Source organism: Bactrocera neohumeralis, chromosome 5 (assembly GCF_024586455.1).
Source record: "Bactrocera neohumeralis isolate Rockhampton chromosome 5, APGP_CSIRO_Bneo_wtdbg2-racon-allhic-juicebox.fasta_v2, whole genome shotgun sequence".
Lineage (NCBI taxonomy): Eukaryota > Metazoa > Arthropoda > Insecta > Diptera > Tephritidae > Bactrocera > Bactrocera neohumeralis.
In genome coordinates, this window is record NC_065922.1 from 70,002,444 (window position 1) to 70,024,707 (window position 22,264).

General features: G+C 35.6%; 2 protein-coding genes across 4 annotated transcripts; both read left to right on the forward strand.

Annotated features, from left to right (window-relative positions):
- The first annotated feature begins 7,603 nt into the window (after positions 1–7,603).
- On the forward strand, positions 7,604–10,945 carry LOC126759001 (kelch-like protein 17). Of its 2 annotated transcripts, XM_050473518.1 has the most exons (8): positions 7,604–7,671; positions 7,726–7,982; positions 8,593–9,038; positions 9,106–9,480; positions 9,544–9,860; positions 10,204–10,408; positions 10,461–10,562; positions 10,614–10,945. In XM_050473518.1, exons 3-8 carry the CDS (start codon positions 8,658–8,660, stop codon positions 10,791–10,793), a joined length of 1,560 nt encoding a protein of 519 aa, XP_050329475.1. In that variant the 5' UTR covers positions 7,604–7,671; positions 7,726–7,982; positions 8,593–8,657; the 3' UTR covers positions 10,794–10,945. The 2 variants fall into 2 exon arrangements, with proteins under 2 accessions (XP_050329475.1, XP_050329476.1); XM_050473519.1 differs by lacking the exon at positions 7,726–7,982 and having other exon boundaries at positions 7,614–7,671.
- Positions 10,946–12,671: 1,726 nt separating this feature from the next.
- On the forward strand, positions 12,672–19,357 carry LOC126758998 (uncharacterized). Of its 2 annotated transcripts, none has more exons than XM_050473511.1 (7): positions 12,672–12,961; positions 15,884–16,605; positions 16,678–16,763; positions 17,342–18,027; positions 18,273–19,093; positions 19,152–19,178; positions 19,240–19,357. In XM_050473511.1, the coding sequence occupies exons 1-7, from the start codon at positions 12,775–12,777 to the stop codon at positions 19,288–19,290; spliced, it is 2,580 nt and encodes an 859-aa protein (XP_050329468.1). In that variant the 5' UTR covers positions 12,672–12,774; the 3' UTR covers positions 19,291–19,357. The 2 variants fall into 2 exon arrangements, with proteins under 2 accessions (XP_050329468.1, XP_050329469.1); XM_050473512.1 differs by lacking the exon at positions 12,672–12,961 and adding an exon at positions 15,672–15,810.
- The last annotated feature ends 2,907 nt before the right edge of the window (positions 19,358–22,264 follow it).

Below are 22,264 nucleotides of genomic sequence, written 5' to 3' on the forward strand. Positions count from 1 at the left end.
GGCTGGCGCAATGTCAATGTGTGGTCAGCAAGGACTAAACCAAAATTTACGCAAACGAAGTACCCACCGTCAAGCTCGTCTGTCGGCCAGGCAGCCAGTCATTGAACCACGCATGGTCGAAAGGGCACAAACGCCAGGCAAAACTGAACCTAACGTCATTTGTGAGGTGTATTAAGCCACTATCGAAAGCGATTTTCTAATATTAAACGCCCTCAAGCCACAAGTACTACAAACGACCGCTAAGCCGGTGAACGGTAGCGTGTGCTTAGGGATGACGGCGTTAGGTGTTATGTTAACATGACTTTGATATGCAAATTATGCGGTCAATAATGAAAATAATTGCACGGTGACAAGCCAAGCAACGAGCTAGATAGAGATATACGGCTGGTATGGCTGGCGGCAAAATCACCGACGGCGTTGATAAACGTGCAAGGCGTGGCATTTCGCGCAACAGCTGTTCGCTGCCTGACCTGTCATTTGCATACGGCATACAGTGGCTTTGCAACAATAGCAACACAAATTGCAGTCATTTGCGCTCGAATGACGTTTTGTGACCGGTGGCTGCATTTAATTGCAAGCGTCATGGCGTAGTGCAAGGGGGGGCGATGACGTCGACGGTCAGCTGTGCGGCGGCTTGTGGGTGAATGAAACAAATGCGAAGTCATTGCGCTAACGAAAACTGTTTGGTCTGTGTGTATCCGTATGTAGTCACACAAAGCAGTGGGCAACTGGCGGCGACAAGTCAATTAATCAAGACACAATAGACGAGCCAAGCCAAGCATAAGGTAATGCTATACTGCTGTTAAGGGTTCACAGGCTTTCTTTACTGCTATATGAGTACACAGGCATACAAAGAAACGTAATTTGTCCGAGCGGTTGCCGGTGTCTGCACAACACGTTACAGTGTGCCGATCTAGAGGAACACAGGAAGGTTCTCGGAAGATTTGTGAATTATGAAAATCTCAAAAGCTTTTTGATTTTCTATGTCTTCTCTTCAAGCGGTATTAAAGCAAGTTCGGTCTCGAAGAAGAATCGAAAATTTTGACCCACATCTTTAGTGAACAATCTCAGCGACTCAGAGAATTCGCGGTTAAAATTCTGCAACAAAAATTAGATGAACCTAAGAACAACGATATCTTAATATTTAGTCAACGTATTTAGTTAGCGTTGTTCCACCAAAAACTGGTCTCAACTGCCTTCGGAACTTTAGGTCGTGGCTGAATTCCAAAATGTCTTCACTTCTCTTCTGGCTCAAATTTGAACTCAAGTTATGTCAGCTTGGAGTTGGTACAGGTGTTGCGAGTCAGCTGCCTTGGTCGCTTATAAGACCAGGTACTTTATGCAAAATTCAAATCAGCCGCCGAGCAATCAGGTATGTACACGTTTACCGAAATTATAGAGAACTGTTCGTGAAAACGCTGAAATCTTTATGTTGGATTTGGTTCGACAAAATATGAGTCTTGGTAAGGTTACAAAAAAGGAAAGATTCAGTGATAAGACGTAGGGACTTTATAGTTTCGATCAACCATACTTAAACAGGAATTCCAAAGCTCTTTCCATTTTGAAGTGGTAGGAGAGATAAGGGCTAGGTGGCTCTGGAAACGTTATCGCATCAACTCCCTTCTTTCCTAGATATACTAATTGATCACGCCGAAATGACTATAACGACTGAGTGTTAAGCTTGTCGATGGATTTCTTGTGAGTTTCGAACTACTGAAGAATAAAACCAATGCCTTAGTGTCATAGTGGAGTAAAGTAAACTAACCAGGTGAGACGAGTTATATATCTGGAGTAAGTTGTTTCGAGATCTCCAGTCAGGGGCATCTAAAGAAAGCACATAATATCGTTTATAATATTCTTAATACGATCCACCTTGAAAAGCTCTTCTAGCTTTCTAAAAAGGTCAAATTCTGGGATTCTACTTAAAAAGATCCGAAAATTACTTGGAGTTTTCCCTTTGTTAGAGGATACTGGAAATCCTTACACTTCACCGATTTTTGCAGCCCTAGAGCTTATGCAGGTTTACTAACATATTTTCAGCTCTGCAGCGACCCACTGTTTAAACTGTGTCTGCAAGCTGCAGCAACCAGCGTATTTGCATTTCATTTAATTGGGTTAATTTCACGACAAACACGGCTGAAAAGCAACCGCACCAGGTGCACAGATTCCCCGGCTAAGTGGTAATAGGGCTTGGGTAATAAGGGAGTAGACAACAGGTAACAAAAGCAAATGAGTATTAAGGATTGCAGCAACACAAAAGGTATTCAAAGCGATGAACACACATACACACCCGCACTTGGCACACTCTATTGAGCACTTAAGTGTTGGAAAGTAGTTGTGTCCACGCCCGATGACAACTAATAATATAAATGTTGTTGTTGACACCTTCTGCGGGATCCCTGCTATGCCACTTGTTGTTGCCGGTGTTGACACTACTTAATGATCGGTGGATTTGTACAGAAAATCAGTGTGTTCAACAAGCAGATTAATTATCGCGCTGAGAGCAGCTTTGGATGTAAGGACGTCAGCTTATGGATGGACAGGATGAGTCGGGGGCAGATGGGTGTATAAAAATATATTTATATAAATAAAGAGCTGAAAGATGAAAAAGGAAGTGTGTATGAATTTTGTGACCAAAAGGATCTTAGAAAGAAATTTAATACTAAAAAGCTTTGAATTTGCTTTTTACCGAAGGCAATATAATATATGTATGTATGTCGATTCCAAAATCCCAAAATTAAAATATAATTTCTTAAGAAAAACTATTCGAAGCCATTTCTATGTACCATTCTGTTGATAATATTTATTATTTTTGTACTAAGAAACGTTTGGAATTTGTGAAACACATTAACGAATATGCCAGACGGTTTCTTAAAATATTTCTGCACAATAAAACATTCAAAGTTAGATTCATGTACCATTCTGTTGATCATATATACTACATACATATTATTTTTGAACTAAGAAACTTTTGGAATTTGTGAAACACATTAACAAATATATCAATATGGATATTTCTACACAACAAAGCACTAGAAGTTGGACTTATGTATCATTTTGCATATCATATATATTATTTTCGACGTAAGAAACGTTTGGAATTTGCGAAACACTTATATTTTTCTAATTGAGTAAAATTGGCATTAAATTTTCATTTGTGCCTAACTAAATTTGAAGGAAAAAGAAAATTTAACATCAAAACGGTACGACGGAATGTTTTAAATTTTCGAAACGCCACCATTGACGTCTACGAAATATATGTATATTTCAAAGTTATACAAAAAAAAATAATGCATGCATACATATTTGTATGTATGTAAGCGAACGCAGTGAATTGTATTTTGCTTGAAAAATGTTCGCTTTTCACATATTGATGGAAAAGTATGTAGAAACCTTGAAATTTTGAAATATGCTGTAAATCTCAAATGTGGACTTTAGAAAAAATAAATTAAAGTCGTGGGAACTTTAAATAAATTTGCGGTTGCAATAAACGGAAATGTATTTGGGGAACATTTTGGAATTTTCGAAACACACTGCATACAGTTTAATTACTGGCGTATATGAAAAATACCTTAGCCCAAATATTAAAAAAATACTACATACCGAATTATATGGGTATGGAACGTTTTGAATTTTTCTATATTTTATAATATACAAAATATGTATACGAAAATTTATATGTATAAACGTTTTAAAGAAATTACATGAATTTTATGTTACAATAAATGTAAATGAGTATGTGAAACAATTCGGAATTTTCGAAACACACATAATTAAAGATTAAAGATTCATAACTTTTTAGAAAATTTTATTTTGGGCGGAACGCTTTGGAATTTTCGAAACACACATAATAAAATACAAAATATGCATAAGCAAGTTAATATGGATTAAATTAATATAAAAACGCTTTTGTATTATATGGAACTTGTAATTTATTGCTTTTAAAAAACTTTTAATTACAATCTATAATGTTAGTAATTATTGTAATATGCTATAAACTCTCTTTGTCGGTATTTTAAATAAATATTCCATCACTCAAGAGTTTTTAGACATGTGTCAGCCATTAATATACATACATATGTACATACATATATCATGCAATTCCAATTATGCCCACTATTTCGCTCACTTCCTAGACACCTTAATAAATCTTAATTACGCGTCGGCTAATAAATCAAAAATTTACCTGAAGACCAAACTATTTAGGGTTATGAATATATGCATATACATACATATGAACATACATATATGTATGTATGTAACTAAGTATGAGTATCATTGAGGAAATTTGCAGCCAGCCACCAAAGAATGACTTTTATAATAAATGTAATAATAATAATGCCACGTGTGCATTAAAATAAACGAGAATGCATAAGAATGAGTTACCACAAATGTGTGCTGTACGCCTCTTGGACTGGTATACACCACTGATGCGCGGCGCCTACTTCAAAGCCAGCAAAATCCTGACCAAAAGTTCGTTTTAAGCCCAAAGCATTCGTTTGCGCATAATTTATTGTTCATAAATTCAATTTATGCAAGAAAACTACATCCACACTCACACATACTCATTTACGCTCCTACACTCAGAGCAAGAGTAGACGCCTATTCACACTCAACGCGTTAGGTGAAAGATAAAGTTTTCCCATGGTGATGTCGTTGAACAGCGAACGGCCTAACTGAGCAAAAGGACTAAGAAAATGAGAACAAAAAATCTAAACAAAAACAATTGTGGCAAAGGACCAAGGAAATCGCTTTCCAACTTCAGCCAAACACTTGTACTCAAGAAGAAAAAGCGCGAAGGCGCGTAGAAAGTTGTGGCATAGGGAAATTTCATCGGTGTTGAAAATGTCTTGACTAGTGTGGCAACCGCAAGGTGGCGATGGAGCACTTAGCAAAAGATGTCAGTAGGAATTTGATTACACTGACATTCTTTAATAAGGTCGGAAGTCATCACTGTCTAAGCCTTTCTAGAAAATCAGAGTTACTTATTTCATTCTTCTTAAAATAAAATATGTTGACAGGACATTAGAGAGACTATATAGACATATTTCATTGGCCAGTTGAGAATTGTAGACAAATTTTCACCTTGAAAGAAAAAAATTATAAATAAATACAAAACTTATTAAATGATTTAGTCCAACATGATTCTCCCCTTCAAATAATGTTAAATATAATATTATAAGGGAAGATATCCTTTCCGAGAATGTCTAGGCTCTTGTCTCTTCATTCAAAATCCTTGCAGTACCAAAATTTTCTAAAAGGACTACTCCTAGGAATAATTCGAAGGTGGCAAAGCGAAATGGTTCACTACTGACATTATCCGTTTTCTGACGGTCTTTTTGATCCATACCTAAGAGTTCTAGGCATCTCACAACGGACAAGCGCCTTTAACAGTACAATTGGTATTATTCGTGGTCTCACCAATAATCAGCCTATTTACTTAATCTAACCTAATCTACTTAGAACCTCAGAGAAAGTTGTCTATTTCGATTTCTCCTTCTGATAGATAACTTTCCTGTAATAATTTTCATTACTGGCTGATTACTTGACAGTTTCTGCCCCTTTTACTCTTAGCCTAATCCTTTCTTCACAACACATAAGCTTTCAACAAATCAGAAGCTTAGAAATCCAGCTTAAATGGAATAACAGAGAACAGTGCTTTGAGGAGTGAACTTCTGACAGTCCACTCACTTAGGCATTTGGTAGGTCTTGACGATGACTCCACAAAACTACCAAAAACAAAGCTAGTAGGTTATCGTGTAAAATTACATTAAAAAACTGTTGTGGGAGCACAGCTTCCACTTTTAGACTGATTCCTACTCCCATCCACAAATGCCGCTATATACTAAAGTTCCAGCAGAGCTTTTATCATTTCCCTACCACGTTATTTCTGCTCACCTGTCTCGACTGGTTGGTTACACACACGCTAATGGCTTAAATGCGCTCAATGCTTTATGGGCTTGTAAAACACAATAAATGCATTTATTTGCGCCAAAGTCGAAGCTCTAACAAGTAAATGTAAATATTTATTTATGAGACGCCCGCACTTGGTGAGACTCCTATAGGCAAGCACCTACATATAGGCAGATAGTAAGAAAAGTGGGTGGGTCCAAGCGCATATATTAGAATTTATTGTGTTGCTGTTGTTTTATTACTTTACTCTGCTCTGCTTTCTCGCATGAGGGGACGACTTAGATAAGCAGACGGCTTTGTTTTCCTTTAGATATTTTGTTGGTGGCACCAAAAGATGTTAGAATGCCTTGATATCACACTGATAATACCCTCTTTTATTGGAGGGTTAAAAAATATTTTTTTATTAAGCCAAATGAAAGCAAGCGAACATTGCCATATCGAACGGATACCGAAACGAACTGATCTTTATACTCTTGGTCACTTCAGTCCCCCTTCTGTTCATACTAACTTCACCCAATAAGATCAGTCAGAGTGTGCACCTTTGTGCAAACTTTGCAGTGAGAGAGAAAGAAAAAGAGATCGAAAAATAAAGGGATATGCATGGAATATGGTTGAATCAGAGAAAGAAAGAGAAAAGGAAAGAGAGCAGAAAATAGAGATATTCAAGTGATAGGTATATATGTACATAGAGAAGAGAGTGCGTTAGGGAGGAAGGTTATAGACCGATAGGTAAAAGAAGGGTATATTTAGAGTTGGAGATAGGCCAAGATAGTAATTAGTGTAAAGTTCTAAACCGAATTGGACTTATAATAAGAATACAAGACGAGTTTATACTTGTATATGTCTATTGCTGGTCAACAACATCCGAAACCTTTAAATAAATCTACAGCGAACCTCAAAATGTAAAACTTGAAATTAACACCCTTTATTACCTTAGCAAAAAAGAGTTCTAATTACAAACGTAATAAAGTATTAAATATGCATATGAGAGTTAATATTGAAGCGGAGACTACAATATAATAAAATGATATGAATTTTATAATAAGCGTATATGGTTTTGTGGTACAATGTGGAATTTTCGAAACACACTGCAAAAAAATAATCATATAAATTTGATAACTTTTTGCAAAATTTTGTGGCTAAGGAACGTTTCGGAATTTTCGAAACAAACGCAATAAAATAGATAATATGGATATGAGAGCACATTTGATTTATATAGAATAATCCTTAACTTTAAAATTTAAAATCTAAATCGAGCACCCTTTATTACCTTAGCAAAAAATAGTATGCCTCAATACAATCAAACGTATTAAAGTAATAAATATGCATATAAAAGTTAATACGGAAATAGTGGCTAAAAAAGAAAGAAATTAAACGAATTTTTGTTTACAACAAGAGTATATGGGTATGTGGAACATTGTGGAATTTTCGAAACATGCCGCATGAAAGTAAAAATATAATTTCTGTAACCCTCTGTAGAATTATGTGGCTAAGGAACGTTTTGGAATTTTCGAAACAAACATAATAAAATTAAAAATATGCATATGAGCCTAAATATGTATTCTATAAAATAAAACTTAACTGTAAAATTTAAAACCCGTATCATACACCCTTCATTACCATAGCAAACCAGAGAGCTCATTATGAATTACCTAGAAAAACACAAACCCAGCATTTCATTTAAGCGAAAATTGTGTCTACAATACTTGTTAGTAAGAGTTCGCATGTTAAGCCGTCAAGTTGTGTACGCTTTGAGCTGTAAGTAATTATTAAACTATTATAATGTCACGATTAAATTAAAAAGTAATAAAGCATTGCAGTGCTAAGGCATTGTGATGTAAATTACAACAACACAAACCGGTCTGAAAAAATCCCCTCAAGCTGCAAACGCTGTAAAGTGAAGACTGAGCTGCTGCATATAGTTGAAGATTCCGCGATTGGCGAACGTATTGTGATTGACTAACGGCAAAAACGTTTTGAGCGTTCTTATCTAAATTTAGATTTTTCTCAAAAGAAGCAATTTATACGTATGTTAACTCCAAAGAGGCGGGAACTATATAATTTTAAATGTAAGTAGTTGTCATGGGATGGACTAAAGTGACTCCTTATAGGTTTGATCTGTTTCTAATAATTTCATTAACTTATGTAATATGAATAAGTAGCTCTATCAAACTACACTATAGCTCGCTAGTGCCAGCTTAGAGCTTCAAACAGCTACTTGTGAGTCAAATATCGTATCTCTTTGACCCAGAAATCATTCCTACACTTCGGCGAATAGGAATTTAGGTGAATATATTCCACTATCAAACGTTGGCGGTTAAGTTTAGATCAGAAATTCCCACTAAATTGAAGGTCGAAATTCTCCATTAACATATCTCTGGAGAGAGAATATATTTAGACTACAATAATTAGACTACATCAATGCGAGTAGTTAGTTATCATGTATGGAAGTATGTGAAATATTATACATATGAAAGATTTTATCTGTGAGAGTACTTGGAACAGCAGTGGTGAGAAAAAATTATACCTCCTGAGCTCCGTAGGTATTCCTTTTCAAATTGAGGCAGCGAAATTTAAGGAAAAGTTTTTTCCTCTCTCAATTTTGATTTCAGACCATCTGTTTGTAAAGCTTACCAACTATCCTATATATCAAGCTCTCTAAACTTATATTTTTTCTAGATTTTTTCGAGGATATTTCAAAAGTTCGGTTCCTTTAAACTTTCACTGAACCAACATCACAAATTATGAGCAGTCCATTCAGTGAATGCTCCAGTCACAGTCCTGTGTCTATGTCTCCACGTTTACTTACGCACTCATGTTCCTCGGATGCGGCTAGTACAACAACAGTAGCAAGCTCGGAAGAATCTTTGAATAACTTTATGCCATCGCCTCCTACGGACTCTGCAACATCGGGCATATACTGTGACGGAACGCAAAGCTTGCTGGACTTAAGAACATCTCCAATTATATATAGCCAAGAAAGTCTACAAGAAGCAGAAATCACTTTAATTACAGCACCTTCTACAGATTACAGCTTGGCTAGAGCGGATCTACTTGAAAGCGAGGAACAATGCAACATTTTACGACAACGAGTTACAGATTATGAAATCAAAAATTTCATGCAGGTTAGTACATACTGAACCGATTTTTACGAAGTTTACTACACACTCCCATTCCAACAACTGTTTTCAGGTGTGCAAAAGTCCAGAATTCTTTGATTTCGACGTCGAACACTTGCTGCGTTTAGTGGAGCATGACGAATTGAATGTGAGCGCTGAGGCGGATGTCTTCTGGGCCATCCGGCGTTGGTACAAATATGACGAGGAGGCACGGAGGTGTCACTTACCCGATTTGGTCGCTTGTTTACGGCTGACACAACTTGATGTCGACTTTATATATTCGCATATCAACAGCCTACCTGGTTGTGAGCTCCTGGTGAACAAGGCTGTGGAGTGGCTGCTACGGCCTTGCGCACGTGGTACAATATCACTGCGCTACACGAAACCGCGCAAAGTGCTACGAACCGAAGACGAGACGTACTGGATCGTGGTGCAAACACGTGGAGATGTGAGTAAATATAGATTTATCAAGAATGTAGGAATAATTACAAAATTAATCTTCACAATACAGCACAGGTTCGCGGACAAATGCGTACTGCGCTATAGCAAAGCTCTTAATGAATGGCAGAAGTGGACCGATATAAAATTGGAACGCAGTAACTTTGCCATAGTCCAATTGGAGAACAGCATCATCTGTATTGGCGGCTTGGGTCGTAATACCAAGCCGATCAATCATGTAAATCGCTATAATTTGCATACACAAGCTTGGGAGCCAATGCCATCGATGCAACAGCGTCGAGTTTACATGAGTGTTGCGCTGTTGGACGGCAAAATATACGTCATCGGTGGACAGGATGAAAAATACCAAGCTCTGAACACCGTGGAAGTGTAAGTGTTTTCCATGATAAGGGCTTATTTATTTTGTGCCCGATTTAAGCGACCAAAGGTTCCAGTGAGCTCGCACTACCATAAGAGTCAAGCGAAGTCAGGTACACGTACCAAGACGTCTCAATTTTTGCTCAAGTTGAGAGAGACAACCGGTGTTCAATTCTCTCGTCGTTCTGGTCTTTTTGATACATATATTATTTATGCGGTTCGAGTACGCATATAAATTAAAGATACTAAGACTAACACCAAAAAATTTAAGGAATGCTGAAAAGCGAGGAACGTCTCAACTCTACTCTATTTTTCCATCGCTCTGCATCCCCTTTACTACAATTTTTTTTTCTAGGTTCGATACGGTTGCCGGACGCTGGCAGAATATGGCTAATATGTCTGTACGTCGAGCCTCCACAGCTGCTGCAGTTTTGGATGGCAAACTTTATGTGATCGGTGGCTTTAATCGAGCGCATTTACGGTTAGTTGAACGGTATGATCCAGCAAAAAACATTTGGACACAGTGTGCGGAAATGAATGAGGCACGCGGTTGGCCTGGAGTGAGTCCAAAGAACACAAAAAATATATAACATTTTTAATACGAGACTTTAGGTAGCTGTACACAATGGGCATATTTATGTGATCGGCGGTTGGTTCAACGGCGCAATGCGGACAGTCGAACGTTATAATTTATCGGCTAATAAATGGACGACGGTGCGTTTTGTAATACAGGACTTTTTCAAATTTTATAACGCTTCTCTACAGATATGCTCCTTGAATGTGGCGCGTGGTAGTATTTGTGGACTGTCTATGAATGAGACACTTTGGGCGGTCGGTGGCTACGGTGAGGGCATCCTTAGGGACACTGTGGAAGTTTACGATGAGAAAAATGATAACTGGCTGGAAGAGAAAATATTACCAGAAGCTGGGCGATACGTACGTTAAGAAATGTAAATAAGTATTTTTAAACACAAGTGGCAACACTGAAAAATTATTTTAAGATGTTCTCGCAGTGCGAAGAGCCCCAATTCTTATACGAAAAGTAAACAGGGAGAAAGAAAATTATTTTGTGATATTAAATGGCAATCCTATTCATATTTTTTTACCATGTTTTTAATTATAAATTATAACAAAAATTTAGTAGTTCTTGGCCGTGGGAAAAGAAGATAAGAGGGTGGTCCGGTAAATATTTAGACTCACCGTTATAGAGAAATTTTGGCTGCATTCTCGTAGACGGCTGTTAGAAAAATTCAAGACGAATCGGAGTAACTAATACATATCAGAGACCAAGGAACATTCGAAACAAAGAAACAAAGTTAGTGCTATACGCAGGAAAGCTGATCACTACCGTTTTCTAAGATTCATAAGATTAGATCTATATGGAGAAGGGCAAAACGGTCAAAGGACTCGAATTATTGAACCGTTTCGACGACGGATTGCAGTAAAATCGATCGTCAACGTCAGATTGATCTAAGTAGGCTACGTCATCTACTAGTATTGACCCCACAAGATATTTATTTCCAAACCGAAGTCACCAGATTTGACTGTGTGTGACTGTTTTTGGGCTTTGTATAAATATTATATTATCGGCTAAAATAATTATCGAAGGTCTGTATAAAACAAAAATATAAGAATATAAAAGAACTCAAAAAACCTACCACTAATTATTTACCTAATAATGCTTCAGGTTCTAGCCAGTGTATTTGTAAGCGCTCGCTTAGCAACAAAGAAACAGGAGAAAACGTAATAAAGGGTGATCCATTTCGACCTTCTCTTTTTTTTAATGAAGAAACACAGAAACTTCAAATTTAATGGGGAATGGTTATTATCATTCGAAAGACCATTCTTTAACATTCATTTTTTTAAAGATTATCCCTTTCGAATGTTGACCGCGGCTACGTCTCAGAAGGTCCACGCGTTGAGTTCAATTTTCGGTGGTTCGAGCATTTCGACTGGTAACTGGCGAATGACGTGTGTTGTTTAGCTCTACGTCTTGAATCGAAGCGGGATTGTCCGCATTGACTTTAGACTTTACATAACCCCACAGGAAAAAGTCTAACGGTGTGGTATCACATCCTCTAAGTAGCCAATCGATCGCTCAGCGAAGTGTTCTCTCGCTAACAGCCATCATTAACAGTTACGTTCTCATTTTTGAAGAAATATGGACCGATGATTGCAACGACCTACAAATCACACCAAACCGTTGATTTTTTCTAGATGAAAGGGCAGCTCTTGAATTCGGTCGTTCTTCGTCACAAATGCAGAAATTTTGCTTACTTGCATACCCATTCAGCCAGAAATGAGCCTCATCGCTGGGCATATGTAATTTGGCTCGGAATCGTCGGATGTTCTTGGAGCTTTTCACGTCAGTCCAAGTTGCTGCGAACGGCGCGGAATCGGCTCTAAACGGTGTTCATGTATACTCTCAGCTATGACTGCTATATTTTCTTCGCTACAAGAACTTCATTTGGGTCGGTCTGTTTGCATGACAGCTATATGCTATAGTGATCCAATCTGAATAATTTATACCGAGGTTGTAATGTAATATATATTTTACAGTGTAGGAGACCACTTTCTTCCTGGGTATTACAGGCTTCGCGGCAAACTTGTTATACCCTGTTCAGGGTATAAAAAGAGAGCGAGACAAACGGAATCGGAGAAAGAGAGTTCGCCAAACAAAAGCAAACAACTTTATTCACAGCATTTTCTATTATAACTTACTTTTGCTAAGCTCTCACTGAAATCGCGTTCATGTTAAAGAACTCATTTAAAGCTCTTAGCGCTAGACTCTAGCTCAGTTTTAGAATATTTTACACAGCACAGCGTTTAATTTCTTAGTCGCTAACGAGCTCTTAAACTTAACGGATTGCAATGCTCGGTTTTTTATTCAGCTAGTACTACCATATTTACAGTTGTTTTAACGAGTATGGAGCGTCGCTGTGCAAGTGAAAATAAACCGATTTTAGTGAAAAGCGCTTTGAATTCCAGCGATGGCGATGAGACGGAAACTATTATTTTAAGCAACTGTGATCTAGAACAAAGTGATATTGATGTGATAACGACACATTTTGCTTATGCAACATATTTGGATGTATCGTATAATGAGAAAATTGGTAGGAAATTGTTATGAATGTGAAGTGCGAAAGCGCAACGAAGCCTAGGCAATGTATAGTATATATGGTACATACATATATATAATGCTAACGGCATCATTGCAATTAAAAAACAAAAAACAAAAACTAGTTTCATTAATGCATATAGTTAGGTTTGAGGTGTATAAAAATAACAATAACAACAAATTTAATTCATTCAGTGTGTTTATTTTAATTGCGTTTACAAGTTTTATTGCTTTCGGTGACTTTTTTATTATCGCTGCGTTAATTGTAAGGAGCTTACTATCGCTGTTGTTATTACTTATTTGGATTATTTGTTTACACTAAGCGCTTTAATTGTTTATTGCTGCTGCATTAATTTGTTGATAATTATTGGCGGCAAAAATGCCGGTACATATTTGTTGTTGAAAGAATGTGCTTAGCGAAAATATTCAAGCGCAAAATTTTTTTTTTTAATTGAATGTGGAATAATGAATATTTTTTTTAATATTTGCAACCCATAAAAATATATAATAATTTTATGGGATGAAAATATTGAAAAAAATATAAATAATTCATTTAAAACTAAATTTTTTAATGAAGAAATTAAAACTAGTTTGATTAATTAATTAATTAATTTAAAATTTAAATTCTATGTAAAAAATATAATTAATTGAAATTTAAAGTAATTAATTTAAATTAAATTGATTAATTTAATTTATTTTATTAATTGCATTTTTTCACTAATTCACATATAATTTGTACAAAAATTAAACTAAAATGAAATTAATTTAACTTACTTAATCTATTTTAATTAAAACAAAATTTTCTACAAAACTTAAATAAAAAAAAAAATTGTAAAAAACTAAAATAAGTTTGAAATGAATTAATTAAAATAAAAATATTTTATAAAAAATTTATAATTAATTTTAATTTAAAATTAATTAATTAATTTTTTTTAATTTAATTTTTCTATTTAATTAATTTGTAGTTTAAACTACTTTTTGCAAGTTTAAACTGCAAATTAATTAAATAGAAAAATTTTTATTAAAAAAATTAATTAATTAATTTTAAATTACTTTTTGCAAGTTTAAACTACAAATTAATTAAAATTTAATTAAAAAAATTAATGAATTAATTTTAAATAAAAAAATTTAATTAAAAAAATTAATGAATTAATTTTAAATTAATTATAATTTTTTTATACAAAATTTTAATTTTATTTAATTAATTAATATAAAAAAAATTAATTAAAATTAGTTTTAAAATTTTTATGAAGAATTTCATATATGTACATATATTTACTTTATAATTAAAATTATGTAAAATATTTTAATTTTCATAAAATCAGTTTAATTTAATTAATCAAGTTTAGTAAAATAATTTAGCTAAAATGAATTTAGTATAATTTATTTGATCAATTTTAATTAAATAAAAATTTCCTGCAAAATTTATATTACAAATTAAATTTGAATTAGAAAAAAAATTAAATAATAATTAGTTAAATTATTTAATTACATAAAATTGTTTAATTAAATATACTAATTTCAGTAAACTTAAAATTTGTATCCAAAAAAAATTTAAAATAAATTTATAATTTAAATTTCATAGAAAATTTTGATTTTAATTAAATTAATTAAAATTAATTTTAATATTTTTCTGAAAATTTTGGTATTCACTTTATAATTTAAATCATACAGAAAATTTTAATGAAATTTGTTTATTTTAAGTAATAAATTTTAATAAAATGAAATTAGTTTGATTTATTTAATCAATTTTAAATTAATTGTAGAAAGTGTTGCAAAATTTTTATTAAAAATTAAAAACGAATTCGTGAAAAAAATAAAATTAATTAAAAAAATTAATTAATTAATTAGTAATTGTAAAAATTAATTGACTAAATTAAATTAGTTGCAAAAGTACTTAAAATTAAAATTTTATATGAAAAAGTTTTCCATACAAGCACAAGCAAGTTCAGTTCAGTTTGTTTTAAGATACATATTTGCTAAGGCTTGCTAAGCGATATCGGATATTCCGACAAATGAGCAGTTTCTTGGGGACAAAAGAACATGTGAAAAGTTTCAGATTAATCGAATCAGCTAACTCACCCATCATTTATATATGGTTATACATTATTGGCCCTTAAACTTCGTGGCAAAATTAATATAACATGTTCAGGGTATAGTAAAACTTAACTCGATGTCAAATCACCATAATAATTTGACATAGAGGAGGTCTATGACCCGTTTGTCCTCTTATCCATGAAAATCAAACTTTGTAAACCCGAACACGGTGGCATTTCCGGGTGATTAAACTGCTACTGACCTTTTTCAAAGCAATATATTTCTTCGTCGGTTGTGAAGCAACGCAGAGACGTCCTCGCATAAGCAGCATCAATCACAGTTCTGAAGTGATATCATAGTTAGGCCCGTTGTCCGGACTAACCAACGCGGTAATATCCGTACATAGTGCATTCTCATTACCCAAAGTGTTCTCTAAGAACTCTAGTGTCTCAGTTATCTTAAGCAATAGACCGGTGGGTAATAGAAGATCGTGGATTTTTGTCACGTTATCTTCAATTGTAGACTTTTTTCATATTAGCTGTCTACATCACAGTAAATTTGTTAGGCGATAGTCGCATCATCGGGCGGTGAAGCTAAATACTCATCGGATCACGCTCTTATATTCATATACATATAATGTATTAAATTAGCTTACGTCGACTTAAGCGTGGCCGAGTAAAGTATACTGATCCTTTATAATACATTCAAGATATCGCTCATCTTAATTTTATTATTATTCGAAAGTCCAGAACAGAAAGGGTTGTTTAATTTCAAGCACAACATCGAGTCTTGATTGAGTCACAAAAAGTAACTAAAACCTAAGTCGACACAGATAAATATTTACAAGTGCTTAAACTTTACCGTATGCTTCTTCTTCCAGCATTCATTAACTTCAAACTTACTCCTACAACGCTCTACCTTAAGAATTGCACAAACTTGCATGAAATAAAGTATAGCTTCAGCTCATGCACGCTGAAAATCCTAGATATATCAGGCTGTCCAATCGACTATGAGGAACACTTCATGAACTATGACTTTCCGATGCTGGAAACGCTCAAACTCAGCTGGCAACCGAAAGCGGATTGGCGAAAATTGCTCGGCAAACTAAAGGCGTTGAAAAGTCTAACAGTTGAAGACTTTGACAGTCGGAACACACAAGTAACCGGCGCTAAAGGAACCACACAGAGCTATGAAGCGCTGTTATTGGCGCTGTCCGATTGTAAACACATTAAAGCTGTCACTTTAGGTGGCATGCTTGCCGTGTTTGATATCAGCCATTTAAGTAAGTTGGCTGACCGAAAACTGTCATTTCATATTAGGCATGAAAGCGGCTCGCATTTAAACAGATTACATAAACTACAGAACTTGGACACGGTCTATCTGGAGCACGTCAACGATGTTACGGACGTTGATTTGCTAGACTTGATAAGAAGTTGTAAAAACTTGTCCAAACTAACGTTGGATTATTGTAATGGCGTCACGAAGGCTTTCATATTTAGCGCTGCCGAGTTCTTGCGCGAGCGCGATAAAGACGAACCACTGAGGGCGCGCCTTAATCTGGAAATGTGTGGCTGTGTTGGCATTACGGAAAGTATACAGGAGGTAAAACACGAAATATTACAAAAGTACATATTAGTTTTAATAAAAATCTTTTTTTTTTTTAATTCACCCAAGGATCCGCAATATGCAAAAGCTGAATCCGCATTGAGCTTGATTCTATTCTTCGAGTGCAAACATCCGATGACCAGCTACAGAAACGAGTGAGTATATGATTTTTCAACTGTGAGTGGCTAGAAAATACACATACCTATTTCGAACTCAAAAAACTCAGAGTTTAAACCTGAAAAGGAACTTATGCCAAAGGTCCGAACTATTTCACTTTGAGGTTCTTACACCCGGCTCCCAAAATGAGAGCCGTTTTCCTTGGAGTAAAAGCTTTTGGAACTCTGTAAACTGGTTTTAAAGATTACATTATCGATCCTTAAGTGCCGAATCATACTTTCGAAACAGCTTACTACTTAAGAACGCTGCTCTAGTAGTCTGATTAAAACCATTTAGGAAAAGTATTTCGAAACTTTCTAAAGTTGTATCCAAATACATAGGCTACCACAACAAAGTTCCGAAATATGCAACAGATATACGAAATCTTCTGCCTACATTTCAAACCAAACTTATGACAGAGAAGGTCGGTGTTCGGGTTGGTCTCCCATTTTCAACGAAACATATTTACGACAACATTTTGAAACCCTAGTTCCGATTCTCAAGATCTTGTCTCCTAAGGATTATTTAACTCTTTTATTGAAGTCACTTTATAACTCGCCTCCTTTTCTGCTTTCAGCCTCATCATACCCTATCCACCACCAAATGTACAGCTGAGCATTTACGTACTTTTCGAGATCTACAAAAGGCTCATAAACCAACCAGTTTCACAGCGATTCGCTAGCGTTTGTGAAGATTTTGAAAACGCTGCCATCGAAGAAGAGCGACATCTAAAAATAATCGCTTGCCGCAGAGCGAAAATTGTGCACAATGACATCTATGATGCTTACTTGGAGATCACATCTGAAAGAAAAGACTTTTTCAACGAGCTGCGCTGCGCAAACGCTACAAAAATGGTGCTCAATAATCGTGCGCTCAACTTTGATACGATACTTGAAGATTTTCCAAACCTGAAACGTTTAAAATTGCTAAATTGCATTATTGCCGAGGATGAGTTTCCGAGAAATAAACAATACAATAATATAAGTGACTTGGATTTATCGGGTGCGAATGCATTTTGTCTATGGCAAAGTATATCGATACTTTTTCCACATGTCAGAATGGTAAACTTAACGGATGCTTCGCTCGAGAATCCTTTAGGCATGGAGATGCTTAGAATATTCCGTTTTGAAGACAGCAACGTTTTCCGAAATATCACAAGGTTCTCTGTAGATGGCACAATTTTGTGCGATGAGGACGTGGAGTTCCTAGCTAATCTAACACGTTTGGAAAGTCTCTCCATTATAAGGAACTCAAAAGTTACAGGTATGTCACTATATTCTCTCCTTCGTATTTCGTAGGAAGTTCTGAAAACAGTAGACTGCTCCTTTTTTCGGAAAGTGCTCTGAACTTTATTAACCAATAGAGTTCAGTCCTCTGGAACATATCCTATAGGATAGTCCAGTCTAATTTATTTTAACACAAAACCAAACTAAAAAGTTCGTTCTGTCTTCAAAATATTTCAAGCTTCTTAAACTCACTTTTGTTTCTAATTCAACTTCTTATTTTAGGCAAACATATCGCCGAGCTCAGCAGCGTTAAGGAGCTCCAACTGAGTGGCTGCGAAAATTTAAGCCACTACTATTTAGTAGACATACTGAACTCGTTATCACTAAGCTCGCTTGACATACGACACAGCACGTTCACCGATGTCGCTATGCACCTCACGAACCTCATGTGGTTGCGCTGTGAAACGCTTGTTACACTCAAACTCGACTGGCGGCTGGAGCATACAATTACGACATTACAAACTCTTCAATCATTAAAGGATATAGAAGTGCGAAATTTCAACACGAATCCCTGTGCTGCTTGTATACAAAACGAACTGCTACCGGTACAAGATCCGAACTTCCAAATTCCACCTCCGCGCTGCACATGTGCTGACGAACCCGAGACACGTTTGATACAACGTTTCTTTCGCACACTCGCCGCGCGTATCAGCATCACGAAGCTCACACTCGAAGCTGAAGTTTTGTGCCGAAATCTCAATTACTTGCCGCATCTGCAACAGCTAACGCACCTCAGTATCATTGCGAAGAAAATTGGACGAGATGGTCTCTGCGTACCACTGAATTTCCCTCTAATTATTGGACAGCTTGCGAACTTGGAGTATTTATATTTATCACGGTTTTACTACTGCTTCGACTACGTAATATACATCGTGAGCAGATGCAGCAAACTAAATGAGGTTAGGTTGAAGCAATGTGTGGGTTTCTCGGACGTGGTGGCTTATGATCTAGTTGAAGTTTTGAAGCGGAAGCGTACTAAGGATCAACTGCCGTTCCGATTTTATATGCTTAACTTGAAGGACGACTCAAGTGAGACGTGCAGTGTGAGTAATAATGATTTTGGCCAAAAACAATTTTCTATTGTGTTCTTTGAACTTTCAGGAAAACTCGAGCGATAGCCAACAGGAAGTAAGTTGTTTTATTATCCTTAAAAAATTATCTAATAACACTGCTTTACCCTATAAAACAGGTTAACCGCTTTGAGGATATTGCCGATTATATCAAAGTGATCTTTCTTTAATAAAATGGAATGAAAAGCCCCGAGTAAGAAAATAACTGTATAATAAATGTAAATTTTTGACTGAAAAGACTATAAGACGTTATTAATTTTCATTTGGAGCTTAGAGGACAGAGTTGCGACATTCTCTTCGTCCATGCTAAACTATTCTATCTGGACAAACCAGTTTTAGAGCTATATCTCCGGACTCAGTTTGAGTTAGCTCACTTATGATGGAATTATGCGGTGAAGATAACTTTCGGTAGAGCAATATTCTTAAAAGTTTGGCTTCCATTTTAGATTAAAATAATTCAAGATTTTGGCTCGGATGAGATCGAGTTTTATTAAACTAGACAAATGTACGATTCGGTCTCAAGTATTTGATGGAAACAAAATAGATAGCTATATACGACTATAAACAGAATATGATTTCGGACAACCCAAGCATTTTCTTCTTCACGGGTCTCAAGTCCTCCACGTTGGAATCAGACTGGCGTAAATTCTGTTCGACGCACAATATGGTATTGTGAGAAAACTGGTTCTACAACGTTAGTCCCTCACGAGGGAATGTTAAAGCTTCTGAAGATCGGACAGCAAGAATTTAATGGCGGAATGGCTTGGTTTTTTGAAATACGAAATTTGCGACGGAACTAAGATGCTGCAACGGAACTAAGATGCTCCGTTCTGTGGCTGAGTTCCAGTGCATTGGAATGGATATAAATAAAGCTACTGACAACTCAATGATCTTGAGCTTCATCAGCCGAAAGTCCTAAATACATAACTCATACTGAGATCAGACTGGCGCAAATCCTGACCTATGCACAATATGGAATTGCGAGAAACCTACTTTTACAACGTAGGTATCACACGAAGTAACATAAAACTTTTGGAAAACAGTGTGCTACAATCTGTGGCTGCAACCTGTTCTATTGGAATAAAGTCAACCAAAAGTCAGCCAACCAAAGGATCTTGAGGTTCATTAGCAGAGGATGATTCGGAGTCCAGCTCACCAAAACAAATCTTGATTCATTCTTAATGAGTTTAAGGTTTTTACAACGTTAGTCCGTCACCAAATCTAAAATTTCTGCAGATCGGATAATCAGCATAACATTGATGGAAAAGCTTCACCCTTAGAAAATCTGTTTTGTTCATTCGTCGAAGGATGGCATAATTTGCCTTTATTTCCTGAGAATACTGCTGGACACTACGATTAAAAAGAGATTACTTTTTACAAGCTGCTGAAAATTTTAGGTGGAGTCTTTGATAATATTTGGTCAATTTTGGGTTTGAGCTTCTAAAATGGTAGTCTGCGGAAAAAGTGAAAAACCTTAATTTGCACTGAATTTTCTCTATCTTTTTCCCTCTCTGAAAGTGAAGTGAGCAATTTTTACAAATCTTCAAGACAATTTATTAAAATATAAATTTTTCTAATACAGTTGCCAGCTATAAATCTTCTTTGTCAAACATATATTCATACAAATTTGAATATGAAATCTCATTACTTGACTCTCTGGCTTCACAAGCCGAGGCGACGACAGTATATTTTCCACTTGAAGGCATTAACAACAACAGCAACACACTAAAATGAATGAAATAAATCTTCAAAAGGTGCCATGAGCGAGACCTTTCAATTTACCTCATCAATGAATGGGTTAACAGCAATAAAAAGTATACGCAATAACAACAATAAGGAAGAAAGGCAAAACAAAGATTTACATCTTTTTATGTCACTCATATGGAAATGATATGTGTGAAATTGGTGTGACTCATGCATAATATATTATGCACATATCCTTGGATACCGTGTCAGAAGTGCGTCACCGTCGTAATGTGTGTTCGGAGAGTAAATCTACTTATATTATATTTTTGTAGAAATTCGAGTTCACGCGGTTATTTATTGATGCAAAACATGAAAATAGAATTATATTAAAGAAAACATTTCGGTAAGTGCATGTTGATGCATGAGAGATCTTAGAAATAGCGCCATCATTTCTTAAAATTTAAAATTTTTGTTTGAATAAATTTCCAGCTCAAACTTAAATTCAAAATTGAGATTGGATTCATTAGCAATCAAAGGAAAATAACAAGATTTATACCCGATAAGAAGTATGCAGAACTGCTTTTCACTCCTACTTAGCAACTCCTTGTCTTTAGATTTGTCGAATACTGCTCCTCCGTTGAGTATTCTTCTCGAGTTTTGTTGAGTCAGTTTTGTATATTATCCGACTGGATTATTACTGGATTATTCTAGAAAGCAACAGGATTTTTGCCTTCCATTGAACGACGATCTAATGGAAGCAACCATCTCAAGCTAAATAGGAGAGACCTTAATAGATGCGTTCACTATACCACTATACCTCTTCTTCCGAAGCCCCAAATCAAGTGAAGATAAGTTTGTATTCAATTAACCAGATTTAAGACTGATAAAGCGAGCCACATTCAATACTAAGACCGAAGAACTCTAAAGTATATCCACACTATCAATATGACTGTATTGGTCCAGAACGAAGTTCAAGGATTTTAGGACGCGTAGCTCATACTCATTTTGAGAGTATAGATATTCCTGCAGTTCGTGTAGTGAATCGACAGTTTTGGCTCGAAATCAAAGACTATTGACCGGAAATATCTCTAAAAGGTGTAGCCGTACTCCTATAGTTTTATCGGAGGGAGTAAGTTTTAGCCATCTACGAGATGATAAGACATGACTCTCACATTGGATCTACTGCCTTAGCATGGTTTATTTAAAGGTCACCTCATTGATAGACGTCAAACAGACTTTCACGTCGACAACCGACAGCTTTAGTACTATAAACAATCGAAAGCAAAGTCTCGCACCCAGCAAAGAAATCATATCGAAGACGATACTAGAAAATGCTTGGATATAGAAGTAAAAATTATTGAGAAAAGTATGAACGATGTTTTCCTTTTGGTCATCCATATTGAGTCCAAACAGCTAAACTCAATAATATTGAATGAAAGGACCTAAATCGGATATTCT